At 45.4% G+C, this 17,091-nt stretch overlaps 1 protein-coding gene across 1 annotated transcript; it reads left to right on the top strand.

Moving 5' to 3' along the window:
* Positions 1 to 2,846: 2,846 nt before the first annotated feature.
* On the top strand, positions 2,847 to 14,772 carry LOC309978943 (metabotropic glutamate receptor 7-like; the record flags this gene model as incomplete). The annotated part of the gene is made up of 3 exons (XM_082865788.1): positions 2,847 to 3,365; positions 12,644 to 12,725; positions 14,688 to 14,772. 2 exons carry the CDS (start codon positions 2,847 to 2,849, stop codon positions 12,677 to 12,679), a joined length of 555 nt encoding a protein of 184 aa, XP_082721914.1. The 3' UTR covers positions 12,680 to 12,725; positions 14,688 to 14,772.
* Positions 14,773 to 17,091: the final 2,319 nt, after the last annotated feature.

The following is a 17,091-nucleotide window of genomic DNA, read 5'->3' as shown; positions in this document are numbered from 1 at the left end:
CTGAGGTACTGATGCCTAAATACTAGGATCACAGTATTTGTGTTCCCAAGGATGCCTTTCTATTGCTTTGCTTCTTTCCCCCTTTCCAAATTAGCTAATGCTGCCTTACCAGGATATCTATTTCGATTGTTCCAGCCTTTTTGATCCAATGTATTGAATAGCAGAATAGGTGAGTTACAAGAGGATTATTTTGACTTCAAACAACAGAAATAAAATACTATATAATTGAAAAAAAGAGGCAATCTTTCAGGCACATGTGGATCCAGGAGTTCACATGTTCTAACCAGGTCCCTTTCTCTCTTCCCCACCCCTTCTTCTCTCTGCCTTTTCTCCTCTCTGGTATTTCTCATTATGGGATCCAAATATTTCCCTGTTTATGTGGGAGCTTCTGGCACAGCTGCGGGCTTATACGCTCGCAGCTCCAGGGCTGGCTGGAAGGGGCGGGCGCATCACAGCATAAGGTTGCACAAGGTGTGCACTTATATAGCAGGGCATCACATCTATGAGTGACGGATGATCACATTGTACACAGGGGTAGCTTCTCATAGTTTTTACATCACTTTTCTTGAAGATGGCAGTAAAATGGTATGTTTTTACAAAATCAAATAGTGTAACATTGTCCAAAAGATATACATAAAGCATTTCGAGGAAGGAGGCTCCTTTTTCTTTTAACTCCAGCACGGATTGTCTATTGGACAGTGGTAACCCTATGTCATCAACCTCGTTACTCCAGCAGAAGTCCAGGGATTAGCCCTGCATAACTCTTGTTAGCCTCTATTCCCTTCCTTGAACACTGTAGCCAGAAGGTTTTTTTCCTCCTCAAACCTTAAGTATTGAAACCTGGAGGAGGGGCATGTCTGAAAAGAAAATGATGGACTGGACTCTCCCTAGAAGGAAGATAAATGGGTGGTCAACAAGAAAAAAAATAAAATCCTCTGTACCAGGAAATGTTTGAAGTATTGTTTGGGTATCAAAAAACGGGTGCCCTACACATAAAGCAACAAAGGATATTGGTCTAAAAAGAACCCCATGGCCAAAGGCGCATGACCTATTTCAACAGAGGATTTGAAAGCTAAAAGTTAACGTGTAAAACATTCAATTCGATGTCATCATTTTACAGATGGGCAAAGTAAAACTCAGGCACAGGAACAGAAGTGCCAAGGTCAGACAGGTGGTTGGTGGAAGAGACAACCAACTTCCCAACTTCTGACTTTTTAGGGGTGTGTGTGTGTGTGTTGTTTTGTTTATGTGCAAGGACATTTTTCTTTAGTACACTAACATTACAACAGAAAGTATAGTCTTGTTTTGGTTTTCTCTGCGCCCTCAATTCTGTATAAGACAGTTTCACTGCACTCCAACAGAAAGGCTCAGCAAGAGTAGAGACCACCATAAGCAGTACACGTGGGCACCAAGGGCAGATACATTGCCCTTCCTTGTGTAGGAACTAGGGCCACTTGTTGCTTTAATGGGCCAAGTTTGGGCTGGACCTGCAGGAGGGGACACCTTTGAAAAACAGCTTCCTAACTGCACTACAACCTGCTCTGGCATCCTGATTCCACTCCCCAAACCCCCCAAATCTTCAGCCAGAAAAAAAAAAAAAAGAAGAATGGATCACTGGATCACTGGATCGATGGGGAGATTTCTGTCTGCTCCTCCTACTGCCACCTCTTTCTTGCTATTTCCTGCCCGAGGAAACCTGACATCAGCCCAAAAGCATCTCTGGAAATGGGCAGGAGGGAGCCTTACACCTGTCAGCGCCAGAGAAGAAAGTGCGCTCTGCAGAGTTCTCAGTTGTTCCACCTCTTGCGATGAAAGGAAGAAAAGGAGCGAATCCGCCACAGATTTACTGGAGACCAGGGTTACTTCATCCGGCTCCGGCCACAGTAACCCCTGAAGACCAAAGATGCATTTCCATTCCCAGCATTTCTTGTTGGCGTCTTTCCCTACAGGCTAGCCCAGTGCCTGGCCCCGGAGAAGTCTCTGCGTAAAGGTTCTTTAGGTCATCAATCAGCCTCCTGTGTGTATGTGTGTTTTTCTTAGGAAAAACTGGCACAGACGAATTAGCAGTACAGACTGGGGTCTCCCTACTACCCTTCATGCTTGGCGGCATCACCTTCGACTACCTCGCATTCTCCCGGCGCTGACAGTCCCGGCTCCGGACCTCAGGGTTGGAAGCAGTCAGCCCCAGCTAGAACCGCCCTGTCCGGGGCTGATGCCACCCTGTGCCTAGAATGTGCGTGTGGGTGCAGGCGGGCGAGCGAGCGGCTTCTACAGTGAGACCGAAGCAGGAGCTCAGCCTTCGCCTGCGACCTGCAATCCCCAGATTCCCTGGGGACCTCGAAACTCCGAATCGGAGGTACTCCCCCCCCACAGCCGCCCACCCATTCCCTCCCCCCTTACCTCAGCACGCAGCCCCTCCCTGCGTGATGATGCAAAACCGTGGGGAGGGTGGGCGCTGGGAAGGGTGGGGAGAGCCTGAGAGCGAGCGAGGGTGGGAGGGAGTGGGCGGAGGAGGAGAGGGAGCCGAACGCGCATTTAAAGCGATAGCCATCCTCGCTCTCTCCCCAGTGCTGGGCTGTTGGAGAGCTCGAGCTGCAAGCCACCGAGCGCGAGCTCGAGCGCGGCGCGCTGGCCGGGGAACCCAAGAGCGCACGGCGCCCCAAGCTGGCAGGCGCCGCGGGACCCCCCACCCTCGCCGGCTGCCCTTCCCCGGGCGCCCCTACCCTCCTCGCCCGCAGGAGACCCTGGGCTTCCCCGGAGGAGCTCACCCCAAGGGGCCAGGACTCCGGCGAGCCCGCCACCGTCCCCTCGAGTGCCGCCGCCACCACCGCAGCCGCGGGAGCAGTATGGTCCAGTTGGGGAAGCTGCTCCGCGCCCTGACTTTGATGAAGTTTCCCTGCTGCGTGCTGGAGGTGCTTCTGTGCGCGCTGGCGGCGGCGGCGCGCGGCCAGGAGATGTACGCCCCGCACTCCATTCGGGTCGAGGGGGACGTCACCCTCGGGGGGCTGTTCCCGGTGCACGCGAAGGGTCCCAGCGGAGTGCCCTGCGGCGACATCAAGAGGGAGAACGGGATCCACAGGCTGGAAGCGATGCTCTACGCCCTGGACCAGATCAACAGCGATCCCAACCTGCTGCCCAACGTGACGCTGGGAGCGCGGATCCTGGACACTTGTTCCAGGGACACTTATGCGCTCGAACAGTCGCTCACTTTCGTCCAGGCGCTCATCCAGAAGGACACCTCCGAAGTGCGCTGCACCAACGGCGAGCCTCCGGTTTTCGTCAAGCCCGAGAAAGTAGTTGGAGTGATTGGGGCTTCGGGGAGTTCGGTCTCCATCATGGTAGCCAACATCCTGAGGCTTTTCCAGGTAGGGGGGCGCTCCCTCCGGGGCAGAGCGCGCCGTAGCTCCCCGCGCTCTTTATCCTGAAGGCTGGCTTGGACTCCAGGGGTGCGGGGTCTGGTCAGCCTTCGCTCATTTCCACCCTGGAGATCCTGCCGAATCCCTCCCACCTCACCCGAGGAGGTACTTGCCCTGCTTGATTCATTTCCCTTCCATCTCTCCCCTGTCCGCGCTCCACTCCATCCGGCTTGACATTCTGGATTTATGGCCCCATTGACAAGAAACAGTCTCCGAAAAACAAGGCGATGATTTAAATGGGTTTGCATTCCAGTGAAATATGGTTCCAAAACAGGCTTGTAAAAGTGCCGGGCTCCTGTGAGAGCCACTTAGGCGCAAAGAATATGAAAGATGAGAAGACGCCTAGAAACTAGGCATTTCTCAACTCCCCAGCTTCCCTGCCCCAAGCCGCCCGACAAGCTGCAGCTGCCTTGGAAAATTTCGAGAAGAGCTTAGGGAGGCAGTTCTTAAACCGAAGGCTAGGTCTTCACCTACATTTGGACGTGAATTGCCCATTTCGCTCGGGTTGGATTTCCCGACCTGTCACCTATCTCTGCGAGGGCATGGGGCGGAAGGCGTGGGGACTGTCCTCAAGCGGGGAGAAGCCACCCGCAGACGTGCCCCCAGGTGATTTGCTCTGGGCAGTTGTTTGCACCGTCTAAACTGCCTTTGCGATCCGGCCACTGGCAGGAGCCGGGCGATCAGCTTTCTACTCCTGCCAGCTCAGAGCCCGGAGGTGAGCTCATGCTAACTGCGAGACACAGTCTCTTTTTCTGCACCCACCCTGTGCCCATCCTTTCCCACGACCTCCCTAACGCAGCCCCCAACCCCAGTCCTGGGTTTTGAGGACGATTCTCAGAGCCAGACAAGAAGGCGCCTGGAGGGAGGCAGTAGGGTGCGCTGAGCAAGGCCGGGCGGTCCTCTAGCTCCGGGTACAGGCGGGCAACGGCGGAAGATGCGAGGAAGGCGGATCGGGCCCGCTGAGCGGTGGGCGGTGCTGCAGTGCTCTCTCACGGCCTGCTCCCGCAGCCTCGGCCCCACGGCTCCTGTGCTGCCCTGGGTATAGATGGATGGCTTCTGGATGAAGAAATTGAGTTTCAGGGTCTGCGTGACTATGGGTTCTCTTGTTTCTCTGTCTTTCTTCCTGTGTGTCTCTCTCCTTGTGTCTCTTTCTCCCTGCTTTTTTTTTTTTTTTGTCTCTCTGTTTTTATGTTCTCCCTTTCAATTTCTGCGTCTCTTTTCCTTCTCTACCCCTATCTCCAAGTTTTTTGTTCATCTCTGTCTTGAAGTGATCCTTTCCTAATGCACAGCTCTCTCCCTGCCTGGTAGGACCCAAGCTCAGTTAGTCCCTTCTCCAGATGTTCTGGCTGACCCTTATGCTCCCCGTAGCTAAAAAGTCGACTCCCTCTCAAGTGCCTTTCCTGAAGCATGTTGGGTTTCTGGAGGGGACTCCTTGTGAGATTCAAGCTGTCACTACATCAGCACCCAGGAGTATGAAGTTTGTGTTTGTGCCAGAAGGAGGGGTGCCTGTCTAAAGCTGCAGCCTGGTATGGCCCCTCTGAGCCTCTGAGCATCCCTAGCACCTGTTGAGTATGCCACCTCTAGATGTTTGCAAGGCCAAAAGTGCTTCTGGGCAGCCTTCACTTTGAGGTAATGCTTTCAGGAAGAGCCTGGGTTGTCGTAAGCAAAACCCAGAAGCACTTCCTTTACCTCTGAGCTTAAACTAGAGAACCTGAGGAGGCAGCGCTGCAGGGAGGATGAGGCCAGAGGTCACCTGAGAAACACAGGGGCAACTCACAGTATTTTTATTGGAGCTCTGGGGGTTGAAGGCACATTTGCTGTTTGACATTTAAAAAATTATTTTGGTGCCTTCACTTGGAGCTTGGGAGCTTGCAGATGGGCCTGCCTGTCGAAAAAAGAGTGAAATCTTAAAGTCAAGAGAGAGCTTGCAGACTAGGTGAAGGATTGTGTTTGCTGAAAAAGATTCCAGGGGGAGCTGATTCCTTCTCTGGTGTGTGGATCTGAGGCACTTGCAAGAAAAGAGAACGCTTGCCTTATGGTTAGTTCCCCCCTTCCCTGGGCTGGGAAGGAAAGGAACTGAATGCCAGCATTAGCAGTGTGTGTTGGGACCAAAACCATTCAGAGAAAACACTGTCATTTTCCTCTAATTTGCAAATTGCAGCTATTCATGTTGGATTGAACAGCTGAGGGAAAAGAGCCCCCAGTTTTCACCTGCATTTATTGAGAAGAGGCTGGTAGTAGGAGGGATGCACCAACTTGTAGCTTGTGCTGCAAGCTGGATATAAGCTTGGTGTGAGCATCCTGGTTAACCACTGCCCATGTTCAAATATACAGAGATAGATTCCAACAATCTCTTCCAGTAGCCTTATTTTTGCGTGTGATCTTAGAAGCTCCTGGCATGTAAGTCCAGCCCCCAGTTTCCCAGCCTCTGTAAACCTGCAAAATGAATAGAGAGAATAGTGGAACACAGACCCCTTGTTCAAAGACACAGTCACTTTAGGGAAAGAGGAAAAGAACGGGTAGGTGAATCTTCTCTGGGATTGCAGGGTTCAGCTCAATGAAGACTGTCCTGTATAAAAGAAACTCCTCTAAATGGTTGAATTCTTAGCTCTCCAGAGATTTGAGTTTTCTTTTCCCCAGTCCCTGTGGGTTGCTGTGGGGAATGTGCCAAACCTATCATTTGAGATAAAAATTTATGGTGAGGTAAGCTTCTAGGCTGGGGGAAGGAAGACTTAGTGACTGAAATGGGGGATGCTAAGCACTGGGGGGCAGGAAGGAACAAGGAGCTAGTAATGGATGTAACAAATGCTGCAGCTGCCAGCAAAGCCTGGATTGAACTTCCTTCCTGAAAATGAGGACCCGGGCAAGAATGACCACTCAGATGTAAACAGTGTCTCTGACTGGGAATTCTCATCTGCCTGCCGGTGGGCCAGAGCTGAGCAAGTCCTTTCTCTCCTCTGTATGCACACTGAATTGGTTAGTAAGTGACATGTCAGAGGACAGGAATCATATTCAGTGGATCTTTCAAATCCAGGAGTTTGAGGCTAATGAAATTAGTGTGTGGCCAGGGCTCTGCCAACTAGAATTAAGTCACTGCAGCCACCCTGCAATGCATTTTCAGCCTGAAGGGAGCATCAGGGAGGAATTTCGGGAGATTTATTTCTGAGCCTGTACAAAATAATACTCTCCTAATGCTAAGAAAGATTAAATGTAAATTAATATTGACTACGAGTAACATATTTAAAAAATAATCGCCGAGTGGGGGATGGCTTAAAGTGGAGAGATTATATAATATGGTGTGCAAAGAATAAATCTCCTCTGACCACTGTTTCATGGGCTATAAGTAAGATCTATTACAATGGAAAGTAATGGGAACGTTTTTATTCAAGGCTTCTCTGCTATTGACTTGAGAGCAAACACTCTGAGAGTATAAATTACTCTTGCTATGTGCTGACTCTGAATGAACAATATTTCATGTGCAGTGACATGGTCTAAGCTATAGACTTGGAATTGAATGGCATCTGTTTCAATTGTTTTGTTCTCTCAAGAGCAACTAGATAGAAAAAAGTGGTCAATTTGACCCTTGTGGGAGCGTGTTGCAAATCTAAACCTGTGTCCCTCATACCATAAATGAAATACATTTGTAAATTTGTGTTTTCCTTCTGTTCATTGATGCTTGAGTATAATCTCAAACTTTGGCAGCAACATTTTATACATAAGTACTTGGTTTTCTTCCTTTCTTCTTTCTCTGTCTCCTCTCTCTCTCTCTCTCTCTTTCTCCATCTTATGTAATTGGATAGAACTGGGCACCTAGGATGATGTGGTGTTACTATAGTGGGATTTTTTTTTTTAAAAAAAACAACTCTAACTTACCCTTTTAAAAATTTCATAAATACAGGTGTCAGTGCCATTTGGAATAGTCTCTATAACAATTTCTGTCTCCACATTTACTGTGTTTCAGCAAATTTACCTAACAGATGGTGAGTGGGCAATTTTTAAAGGGGCATTTTTTAAAAGAGCGGAGAGGGAAGGAATAGAGACAGGCACATACTATACTTGAAGTTACCTCCACGTGTATTTTATGTGTGTAAACCCATACAATTAAGAAGTCTTTGGATGTTTTATCTTCAAGAATAATTCAGATACTGGATTACTTGAATATCATAAACATTTAGGGTTTAACAGATTTGTTACATATAGACGTTGTATCATGGATTTAAAAGACCATAGCAAGCGGGCAGCGGCGGGCGGAGCGACCGAGGGGCGGCGCGGGCTGGGCGGCGGGTGAGGGGGTCCGTGCTTCCTCGTGGTAGAGGGCTGGGGTTCGCCGGGGACGCCAGGTTGCTCCGCGTTGCCAGGTAACCGAGCGCTTGCCCCGCGCTCGCTCTTCCGCCCGGGCCGCCCTCGGCGCCGCCTGAGCCGCGGTGCGGGCTGCGCGGGGCGCCGGTTCCGCGGAAGCCTGGGTCGGGCGCTGCGTGCGGGACTCTCGTCGCTCGTGGACGGGGCGCGAGCGCGCGGGGGACGTAGGGCGCCGACCTGGGCCTCCTCGGCGCTCCGGCTCCGCTCAGGGCGCCCGCTCAGGGGCCTCCGGCGCGAGGCCCCCTTCGTGGTCAAGATGGCGGCGCCCAGGCGGGCCGCGCCGAGGTGAGCTGGAGCATGGCCTGGAGAGGGGCGAGTCTGCCACGCCCAGGACTTGGACCCCGGGCTGGTCTCCCGTCTCCCAGGGAGCGGCGGGTGAGTGGGCGCGGCCGCGCGTAGGTTCCTCTCGTGGGGTGGTCAGCTCTCCGTGCGTCCGCAGACTTCTGTCGTCTGATAGATCTGGGGTGGCCCAGGTTGGAGGCGAGGGTGCTTGATGGGGGAAACCTGAGGGGTTTAAGGACTATTGGGATCGTTTCAGACCTCAGTAAGAAGCTGAGCAAGTTTCCTCCTGACTCTCTTCCCGGCTAAGTTTTCTCCCTTCTCTTAAGGCGCCAGCTTTTCTGAATCACCTTGTTACCCGGGGGGATACAATTGGTGGTTCTGACCGTGGAACGTAGGACCCGGCGCGGGGAAGCCTGAGCTGGTTCTAGTTACTTTGTTTGCAAAGCACTTGTCTTGTCTTTGGAATCTTTGTGTATGTAACCAACGTTGGGAAGAGCCAGCGTTTTCTCCTCCAAAACACTGCGAGGGGTAACTTTATACGTAAGAAACAAGTGGGCGTTCACATCCATCTCTTTTCCAACCATTGAGTTTTGGTTGTGTTTCCTTTCTTTAAGTTTGTCTCGTTCTGAAGTGATAACAAAACAAAAACAAAAACAAAAACAAGGCCATAGCGAATTACACAAAGTATACTCTAGTCTCAGTCCTGCCATTAATTAGCTTAAGTCATTTAATTTTTCTAGGCCTCATTTTTCTCATGTGATGTTTTTTCTTTGAAAAAGTATAGTTTCTGGAAGTCTCTAATCTCTGTGTCATAGTTCAGCTTGGAGAAAACCTGTTCTTATCCAAACTCCATGACATTGTATTTCCAGCTCCAACTTTGGACTTTGAGTGAGTTGGGGGCAACCTTTTAAGGATATTTTCACACAGCTTTTTTAGTTAATATCAGTCTAGCTGACTTGTCATACTCAGACTTTCTCCCATATTCTTTTACCAGTGTGTTCCTTAGTCATATATATAAAGACTGTTGTGGGAAAAATGACCTCCTGGGTCAGCTTACTGCGTGGTCATCGACACAGGGCAGGGAGTAAGATTCTGTGGATTTTACAGAAGCAGATACAGGTTTCATTATCCATGTCCTCTCCCCTTTCATCTTACAAAAACAGCAGGCTTTTCTTGGAGAACTGCCAGATAATGCCATCCTGCCTCCTGACGGGCCCCGGGGATGAGTCGCCCAGGGACTGAACTCCAGTAAAGCAGGTGATTGGCTCATGGGTAGGCATCTGACCTCGGCTAAGTCTATCAGACTCCTCCCCAGGACTTTTGTCTCAGAGCAAAATGGAAGAATTGTCTTTTCTCTCTGGAATTTCTAAGCTGGGGAGATATGACTCTGGGACTCCCAGTGACCATCCAGCACAAGAAGAGACTTTCTGTAAAATAAAGTCTTGCAGAGGTAAGCAGGGCTGAGCGATGTAGAGAGAGCTGGAACCCTGCTGATACTCTGGAACGTCCAGATCCAACTGTATCTGAATATGGCTGCATCCCTGAATTTCTAGTACTTGTTTGTTGAGGTTGTTGTTGTTGTTTGGGTTTTGTTTTTAAATTTCCTTTGACTATTTTGAATTTGTTTTCAGCCATGTGCATTTGAAAGCATCATAGCTAAAAGAGCTAATTTCCTACGTTAATGTCACGTTTGCTTCCTTAAGTGAAAAATAATATCCGCTATTTTCTTTAAATAAAATCCTTCTAGCTCAGGTTTGAGATATTCAAAACTCTGCCTCCTACCCCCCTCTTTTCCAACATTTACTATATCACCTTGAAGCATTTGTGACCACATCTTTCCCATCTAGACGCAGTTGAGAGAGAGAGCAAAGACTTCTGATATAAACTGCAACCTATACGCCTCCTACCTGGAAGCTTTAGAACATACTTGATTCTTGTCATTAAAGCAAATCTTTTGTTGTTGTCTCCAGGACACAGAAGCATTTTCATGGCATAATGGAGTACAGAGTACATTAAGCCTAACTCTACTTCTCATCCTCTTTTACTTTAAATAGGCAGAAAAGAACCATCTCAAACACATTTTCCCAACAAATAAAATACATATACGATTATGTTTAGAAGACGTTTATGCAACATATAGTTAGACTGATTAATTAATGGACCTTTCGCCAATTGGCACAGTAAATATATATGTTCAATGTGCTCAATTAAAAAGAAGACAATAACATATTTTTACAGGTTAATTATCTGAGAAGAGTATTGTGCCAGCACACTTGTTACTACAGTATTTCATGTTTGACAGGTAATCTTCTTTCAATTATATTTACTGCTAAATGTTTTTTGGATCAAGCTATTAAATTATAAGGTCAAAAGTAAAATGATATGAAATTACAATGATAAAGGGACACATATCCCACTTTATGAGAATAGAAGTTCTAATTTCTTTTCAGTACTACTAGTAGTGACCACAGTACTAATTTGAGCCCTTACTATGAGCCACTGTGCGCATATACATTTAGTTCTTACAGTAGTTCTGCAAAGGGCATATAATAATCCACAGTGTAAAGCTGAAGAAAGTGATTCTCATAGCTGAAAGTCACATAGCTGGTGAGTGGCAAAGTCTAGATTCAAACTTAGAGTCGTCTGACAATGCCCAGGTTGTTGACCACTATGTACACTGCTCAATTGTTGCACCAATAAAGAAGTGCTTGAAATAATTATAGATTTGCCTACCCCGAAACTGCAGTGATTTAAAGACATCAAAGTTGCCAGTTGCTTAACCACATCTACTCACAGTAAGAAATTACATTTTATTTCATTTCTAAAACAAGATTAATTCTGCAGGCCCATAGAAACTTGAGCACACAAATCCTACCTCCAAATGAAAGATGCTTGTTTTCCATTATTCAGCAGATGGCCCTGTACAGAGGCAATAAATATATAGTAGAATTTTCATTCAAATAAATGAGAAGAGAGGTTTCTTCTTGTCCTGATTCAGTGCCCATCATTATGGATTATGATGGCTCTTCCCAAACTTTACTTCATTCACTCCACTCTTTCTACAAAACTCCAGTAATGGAATCCATTATTCAGATATATGTGCAAAGCGAAAGGACTGTATTAATACAGTTGCTGAAAGTCAAGTTGATAGAGCACAGGAAATACATCCTAATAAATGCAACATTAATGTTTGTGTGGGCCTTGGAGTGAGGGGTAGAAGAATTTTCAGTTTAATGGAATATTTTGCCTCTTGCTATGAAAGTGTGGCTTAATAGTCTTGTAATTGGTCATTTACAGAATCCTCCATCTGTGGGTTTCATGCTTTCTTTACTCTGCAGCTGTTGATTCCTTCTCTTGTTCTGGATGGAAGGTAGCAACGAAGCCACTTCAAAGGGCTGAGCCTGCCTTTTTGTGTTATTGTTTAGATGAAGATATTTCCATTTATTAAAGCACACTATTTAAACATTTTTATCATGTTTCAAACTTGACTGTGTCCTGAAGGTATGAGCACAGGCAGACATAATGGGGGATGTTTTCCAGGAGAGAACATACCCTTATCAAAGGAATTATCAGAATTTTCATGTATGGATTGAGAATCAAATTCTGGAGTTAGACCTGAATTTAAATTCATACTCACAACTTATTACCAGTCTCATCTTGATCAAACGGTTACCACACTTCTCATCAATTTCCTTATCTTTGAAAGCAGAATAAGAGAAGTATGCCTGGTGGAGTTACACATAAAGCTCATCTGATAGAATATTCATAAGGATTTTGCACAAAATATACATGGAAATATTTTAGCACTGAGTTTAGCATACGATTCGTCTTCAATACATTTAAGAGCTATTATTTTATTATTATTATGCTATCATTAAATATCACTATTACTTAAATGTCATTATTGCTAAAATTGCTGTAAAACTACCACAATAACCCATGATGAATTCCCCTCTTCTGTTTCCTTTGTTTAAATGGAAAATATATATATAAATCTAGACAGAGAACACTTTAGTGATCCTATTCAGTGGAGTGAGAATTTCCATGGCACTGATTAAAACAAATCCTGAATTGCATGGACTTAAGATAGCAGAGAGGGGCTTCCCTGGTGGCGCAGTGGTTGAGAGTTCGTGACCCGATCCGGGAAGATCCCACATGCTGCGGAGCGGCTGGGCCTGTGAGCCATGGCTGCTGAGCCTGTGCGTCCGGAGCCTGTGCTCCGCAATGGGAGAGGCTGCAACAGTGAGAAGCCCGCGTACCGCAAAGAAGAAAAAAAAAAAAGATAGCAGAGAGGCTAAGAGATTTGAAGTTAGACATCCCCAAGTGTGAATTCTACTGTGACCCTCTTCTAGCTCTAGAACCTTGAGGAAGTTACTTAAACTTTCTGAGCTTTACTACTAGTTTCCTCATCTGTATCTTTTTCAGGACTATTTATCAAGCATCTTCCTGTTCTCTATGCTTGGACGTATCAATGAATAAATTAGACAAGAGCCTTTGCCTGCGTGCTCCTTCTTGCATGCTTTCTCCCTCCTTACACTCTCGTGTGGAAACGGATGTTATAAATAAATTCTATGCTTTGTCACAAGGTTGATGGGCGCTACGGGATAAGGAAAAGGATGTGAAGCTCACTGAAGAGGCTTGGGTTGGGAGTGCTGGAGGAGTGTACAGGTAGGTTCTGATTTTAAATAGGGTAGTCAGGGTGGATTTTATAAGTTGACATTTGAGCAAAGACTTGAAGTGAGGGAGTTGTCAGAATGTATGATGGGGAGACCACTCCCTGGGAGCAAGAATAACCAGTCCCAAAACTCTAAGGCAGAAATATGCCGGGCAGCTTGGAGGAATATCAAGGAGGCCACCCTGGCTGACTTAGTCAGTGGGGAGGAAGAGACAGCAGGAGGGCTGGAGGTCAGATATGTGATGGGATGGATTGGGTAAGTCCTGGGAGGCCATCACATGCATTGTGTCTTTTACTCTAAATGTAGGCAGCCAGGGGCAGGATTTTAGCCGAGGTGTGGCATGAACTGTCTCTTGTTTGAAAAGCATAACTCTATCTGTGGTCTTGAGGATGTGGGGAGAGAGTGGAGTCAGGGAGAATCTCGGGAGGTGACTACAGGATCCTCGAGGTCTATGTTGGTGGCCTGCACCAGGCTGCTAGCGGCTGGTAATTCTCAGAAGTGGCACATTGGGAAGGTTGTGACAGCATTTCGTGGTAGATTGAATGCAAGAATGGAAAGGAAGAGGGGGTCAAGGGTGAATTCGAGATGTAGGGCCTGGGGAACTGGAAAGGTGTGGTTACTGTCACCTAAGATGGAAAAAGTTTGGGGTAGAGCATGTTTGGGGGATTAAAGACCAGTTTTGGAGGTATAAGATTTGAGATGTTTTCGTGACATCCAAGTAGAGATGCTGAGTACACAGTTGGATACACAAGTCTGCAGTTCTGAAGAAAGGTCTAAACTAGAGATACACTTTAATACAATGGAGATATTAAGAATAATTACATGGAAGCGCTATTTTAAAGATAAAATGAAGTAATGCAATTAGCACTCTGTCTTCTCAAAACATTTAATAACTGTTAGCTAAAATAATTACCTGAAATGAAAAAATACCTATAGTTTGTTTTGTTGTTTGCAGTAAAAGTGAATAAAATGTCACAATTATTTTAATAGTATTTGTGACACAGTAGTTTTAGTTAAGACACCATGACTACAAACATTTACACTAAACCTTTCAGTCTCCTGCTTTTCACTCTGATAGGGTACTTGGAACCATATTTTGTAAGGTTTAAGTTAGTTGTCATAGGGTACCTCTTTAATTAGAAGTAATTCTGAACTGTCTAGTTCCATGCAGTTTTATATACATATATGTATAATTATTATTTTATGATTTATCAAACTCTGTTGAAAATTTGCATCACTGATATACATTAGAATTTAAGCATTTACCCAGGTACTCAAGGAAAAAAATGTACTTGTCTTGTAATTTCCATAGGGGTACTTACTTTCACATCTTCCCTTCACTTTGCAATTGCAAACATGGCAGGGGAAATATTATCTTACTGGTCTTTGAGTTCCCCTTAGCTATCTGCAACTCCTTAAACAGCCTTTGTGGCTTAACCAAAATTCTCTTCCATCTTCATTCCGCTAACAGATATTGGTCTAAGCATGTACTTATACTAAAAAATGCATGACCACGTTGTCTCTACACATCTATAATTTTATGTTAACACTATCATTATGTAAGCTGTACTTTAATTGTAATTATAACAGATTTTATGTCAACACACATCCATTTCTAGTGTTCATCTGGTGTTCAAGGGGAGAGCAGCATGTCGTAAATTTTATCAAAATATAACATCTGAAGAATAGAACAGAGGGTAATTGTGTAATTCTGTATTCACTCTAATTAAGTTCAGTGGAGTTGGCATAATAGAATTAAGATGAAAAAAAAAAGACATCGAGGTACCATGGCTCCCTCTCCTAACACACCCTTTTCGTATCCGAGAGCAGAGACTCAGCACCTTTCTGTACAGAAATGGAGACAGGAAGGGGCCAGAGGATGAATGACAGGCACGAATGAGGTGGAACTTTGAAGAGCAACATGGAAATGAAATACTTCTTTTGTATTTGGTAGGTGGGGAAAATGTACCAGCGTGTATGCCTACTGGGACCACGTTTTCCAGAACAGTTAAGCCCAGTGTCAACTGTGCTGTCCCACCTTCCTCATAAGTAGGAACATACTGTTACTTGAATCTTTGCTTCCTGTTTCTTGATAGCTGGTTGAGAAGATTATCACAGGAAGTGCATCTTGTTAGCAAATACACTGTTTTGAAATGATTGACACTCACTGAAGAGTGGCAACTCCAAGCTTGCTCTCTCTTGATCTTGGACTATTTAAGTCTGGAGTGCAGGAGTGGGTTATGGGGAAAGACCATTGGAATTCTTATGTCTTCAGCATAATGGTTATAGCATAATGGTTAGGAGTGTAGGTGCTGGTTCAAATCTCTGCTTTCCACTTGCTAACCATATGAGCTTGGGCAATTTACCTGATTACCTGAACCTCAATACTCCTGCCTATAAAATGATGTTAATAATATTTCATCCCCATAGACTTGTTTTCAATGTTAACATGAAGTCACTTACGCCAAGCACTTAATACAATGCCTAGAGCATAGTGAAGTCTATTATTATTACTATTACTACTACTACTACTACTACTATTATTATTATTATTACTGTCACGATGCCATGTGCTATTTTTCCTATGCCTTATTCCATTATCTTTTGCCCTGTCCCCCCATTTCTGTCTTGTTTCTGTACAAGGGTAGGTTTGTCACAGAGCATTTTCTTTCCCTAGTGTCTGACTCTTAGTCATCAAGGTGACTGGTCCACGACCCGACATTCATTGCTGCTCGTTGAAGCAACCCATTTTGAGAAGGGGAGTTGGATATTGATGCCAAGTTGGGTTAAGGAGAGAGAATTTTCTCTCTTCTGCACTCAGAGAGCTAAGTGAAATATTCAGGCCTCAGAAGGAGAATCAGGCAAAGGGCAACATGCTTAATTTCATACCTTAGTGATTAAGAACAAGTCAGACAGGCTGGATTTGAACTCATTTCCGTCATGTACTGACAATGGGATCTTAGGTGCTTTTGTAACCCGTCTGAGGCTCAGTCAACATCTGAAAGAGACGAATAACATTATCAGGACCTAGCGTATAGCCTCCTTGTAATAAGTGAGTAAATCCTTTTAAAACGTTCAGCACGTTGTTTGGCATATAAACACGTAATAAAATTTAGCTTCTTTGACTACTCCCGCTGCTAATATTATTAAGTAGCTGAGCAGATCCGAGGCCCATTTTTTTCTTAGATTGCACATAATCATTTGGACAACCAGCTCACATTGATCAACCGTTGCTTATATATAAACCCCCATGAACCCAAAGGTGCTTTAACTCTCTCCCAGTCAGAGCCTGTTCTGGGGGCAGAAGCAACACCGGCACTACCCTCGTCATCTTTGCCTTTATTGTCACTACACTCGCCTGCCGTACTGAGCACTTTCTGTGTGCCAGGCACCAAATTTAGCCCTGCGTATGCACTGTATCATATAGTTCTCACACTCAGGTGGGAGACATTATCATCGTCCCCAATTTTCAGATAAAGACGCCGAGGTGTTGGAAAGGTAAGAAACTTGACCCACAGCAAGAGATGGAGCCGGAGTATTCAAACCCTTCTCTCTGACCTCAAGAACCCTTAAATATTAGCATACTACTACATCCTGGTAAGAAAATCTGCTTCCAGCCACTCTGGTGAGAGTAGAAATGATTCTCAGTCCCCACATTCTTCTATTGCCCATGCCACCCTAGCCTCAGGACTAGGGGGGAAAGGAAGTAATCTCTTCAAAGAGCAGCCAAAGGGAACCTACTCCCTTCTGCCTTTTCGTAATCAACTAACCAATATTTTATTTCCTTCTTAAGAGTCCCCACGTGTTCCTTTTGGTACTTAGCTTGGCCTTTTAGAATTCTGACATTCTGTACATGACTCATCCACTGTATTTCATGTTAATTTATTGAGGTCAAGTATAGGGTCTTACTCATCCTGAAGTCCAGTTATCCCCTGTCACATCTAACTCTGTTCTTTTCTTCTTGTAGGACATCTGCAGATATTTATTTGAATTTTGTTGAATTGTTCTCATCAATAGTACATTAAAAGTTATACAGAAAGTGCTTTCTTATAAGGAAAACCATCTAAATAGATTTCTAGCTCTTTACTTTTTATAGCACTATTGTAGAGATTATAGATCTCCAGGTAATATTTTTTAGATTGAGTTCTTCATATCATCTTATTATTTTTTTTTGTTAACATCTTTATTGGGGTATAATTGCTTTACAATGGTGTGTTAGTTTCTGCTTTATAACAAAGTGAATCAGTTATACATATACATATGTTCCTATATCTCTTCCCTCTTGCGTCTCCCTCCCTCCCACCCTCCCTATCCCACCCCTCCAGGCTGTCACAAAGCACCAAGCCAATATCCCTGTG

Source organism: Leucopleurus acutus (assembly GCF_964270905.1).
Source record: "Leucopleurus acutus genome assembly, contig: HAP1_SCAFFOLD_323, whole genome shotgun sequence".
Classification (NCBI taxonomy): Eukaryota; Metazoa; Chordata; class Mammalia; order Artiodactyla; family Delphinidae; genus Leucopleurus; species Leucopleurus acutus.
This window is presented reverse-complemented; position numbering and strand designations above follow the sequence as displayed.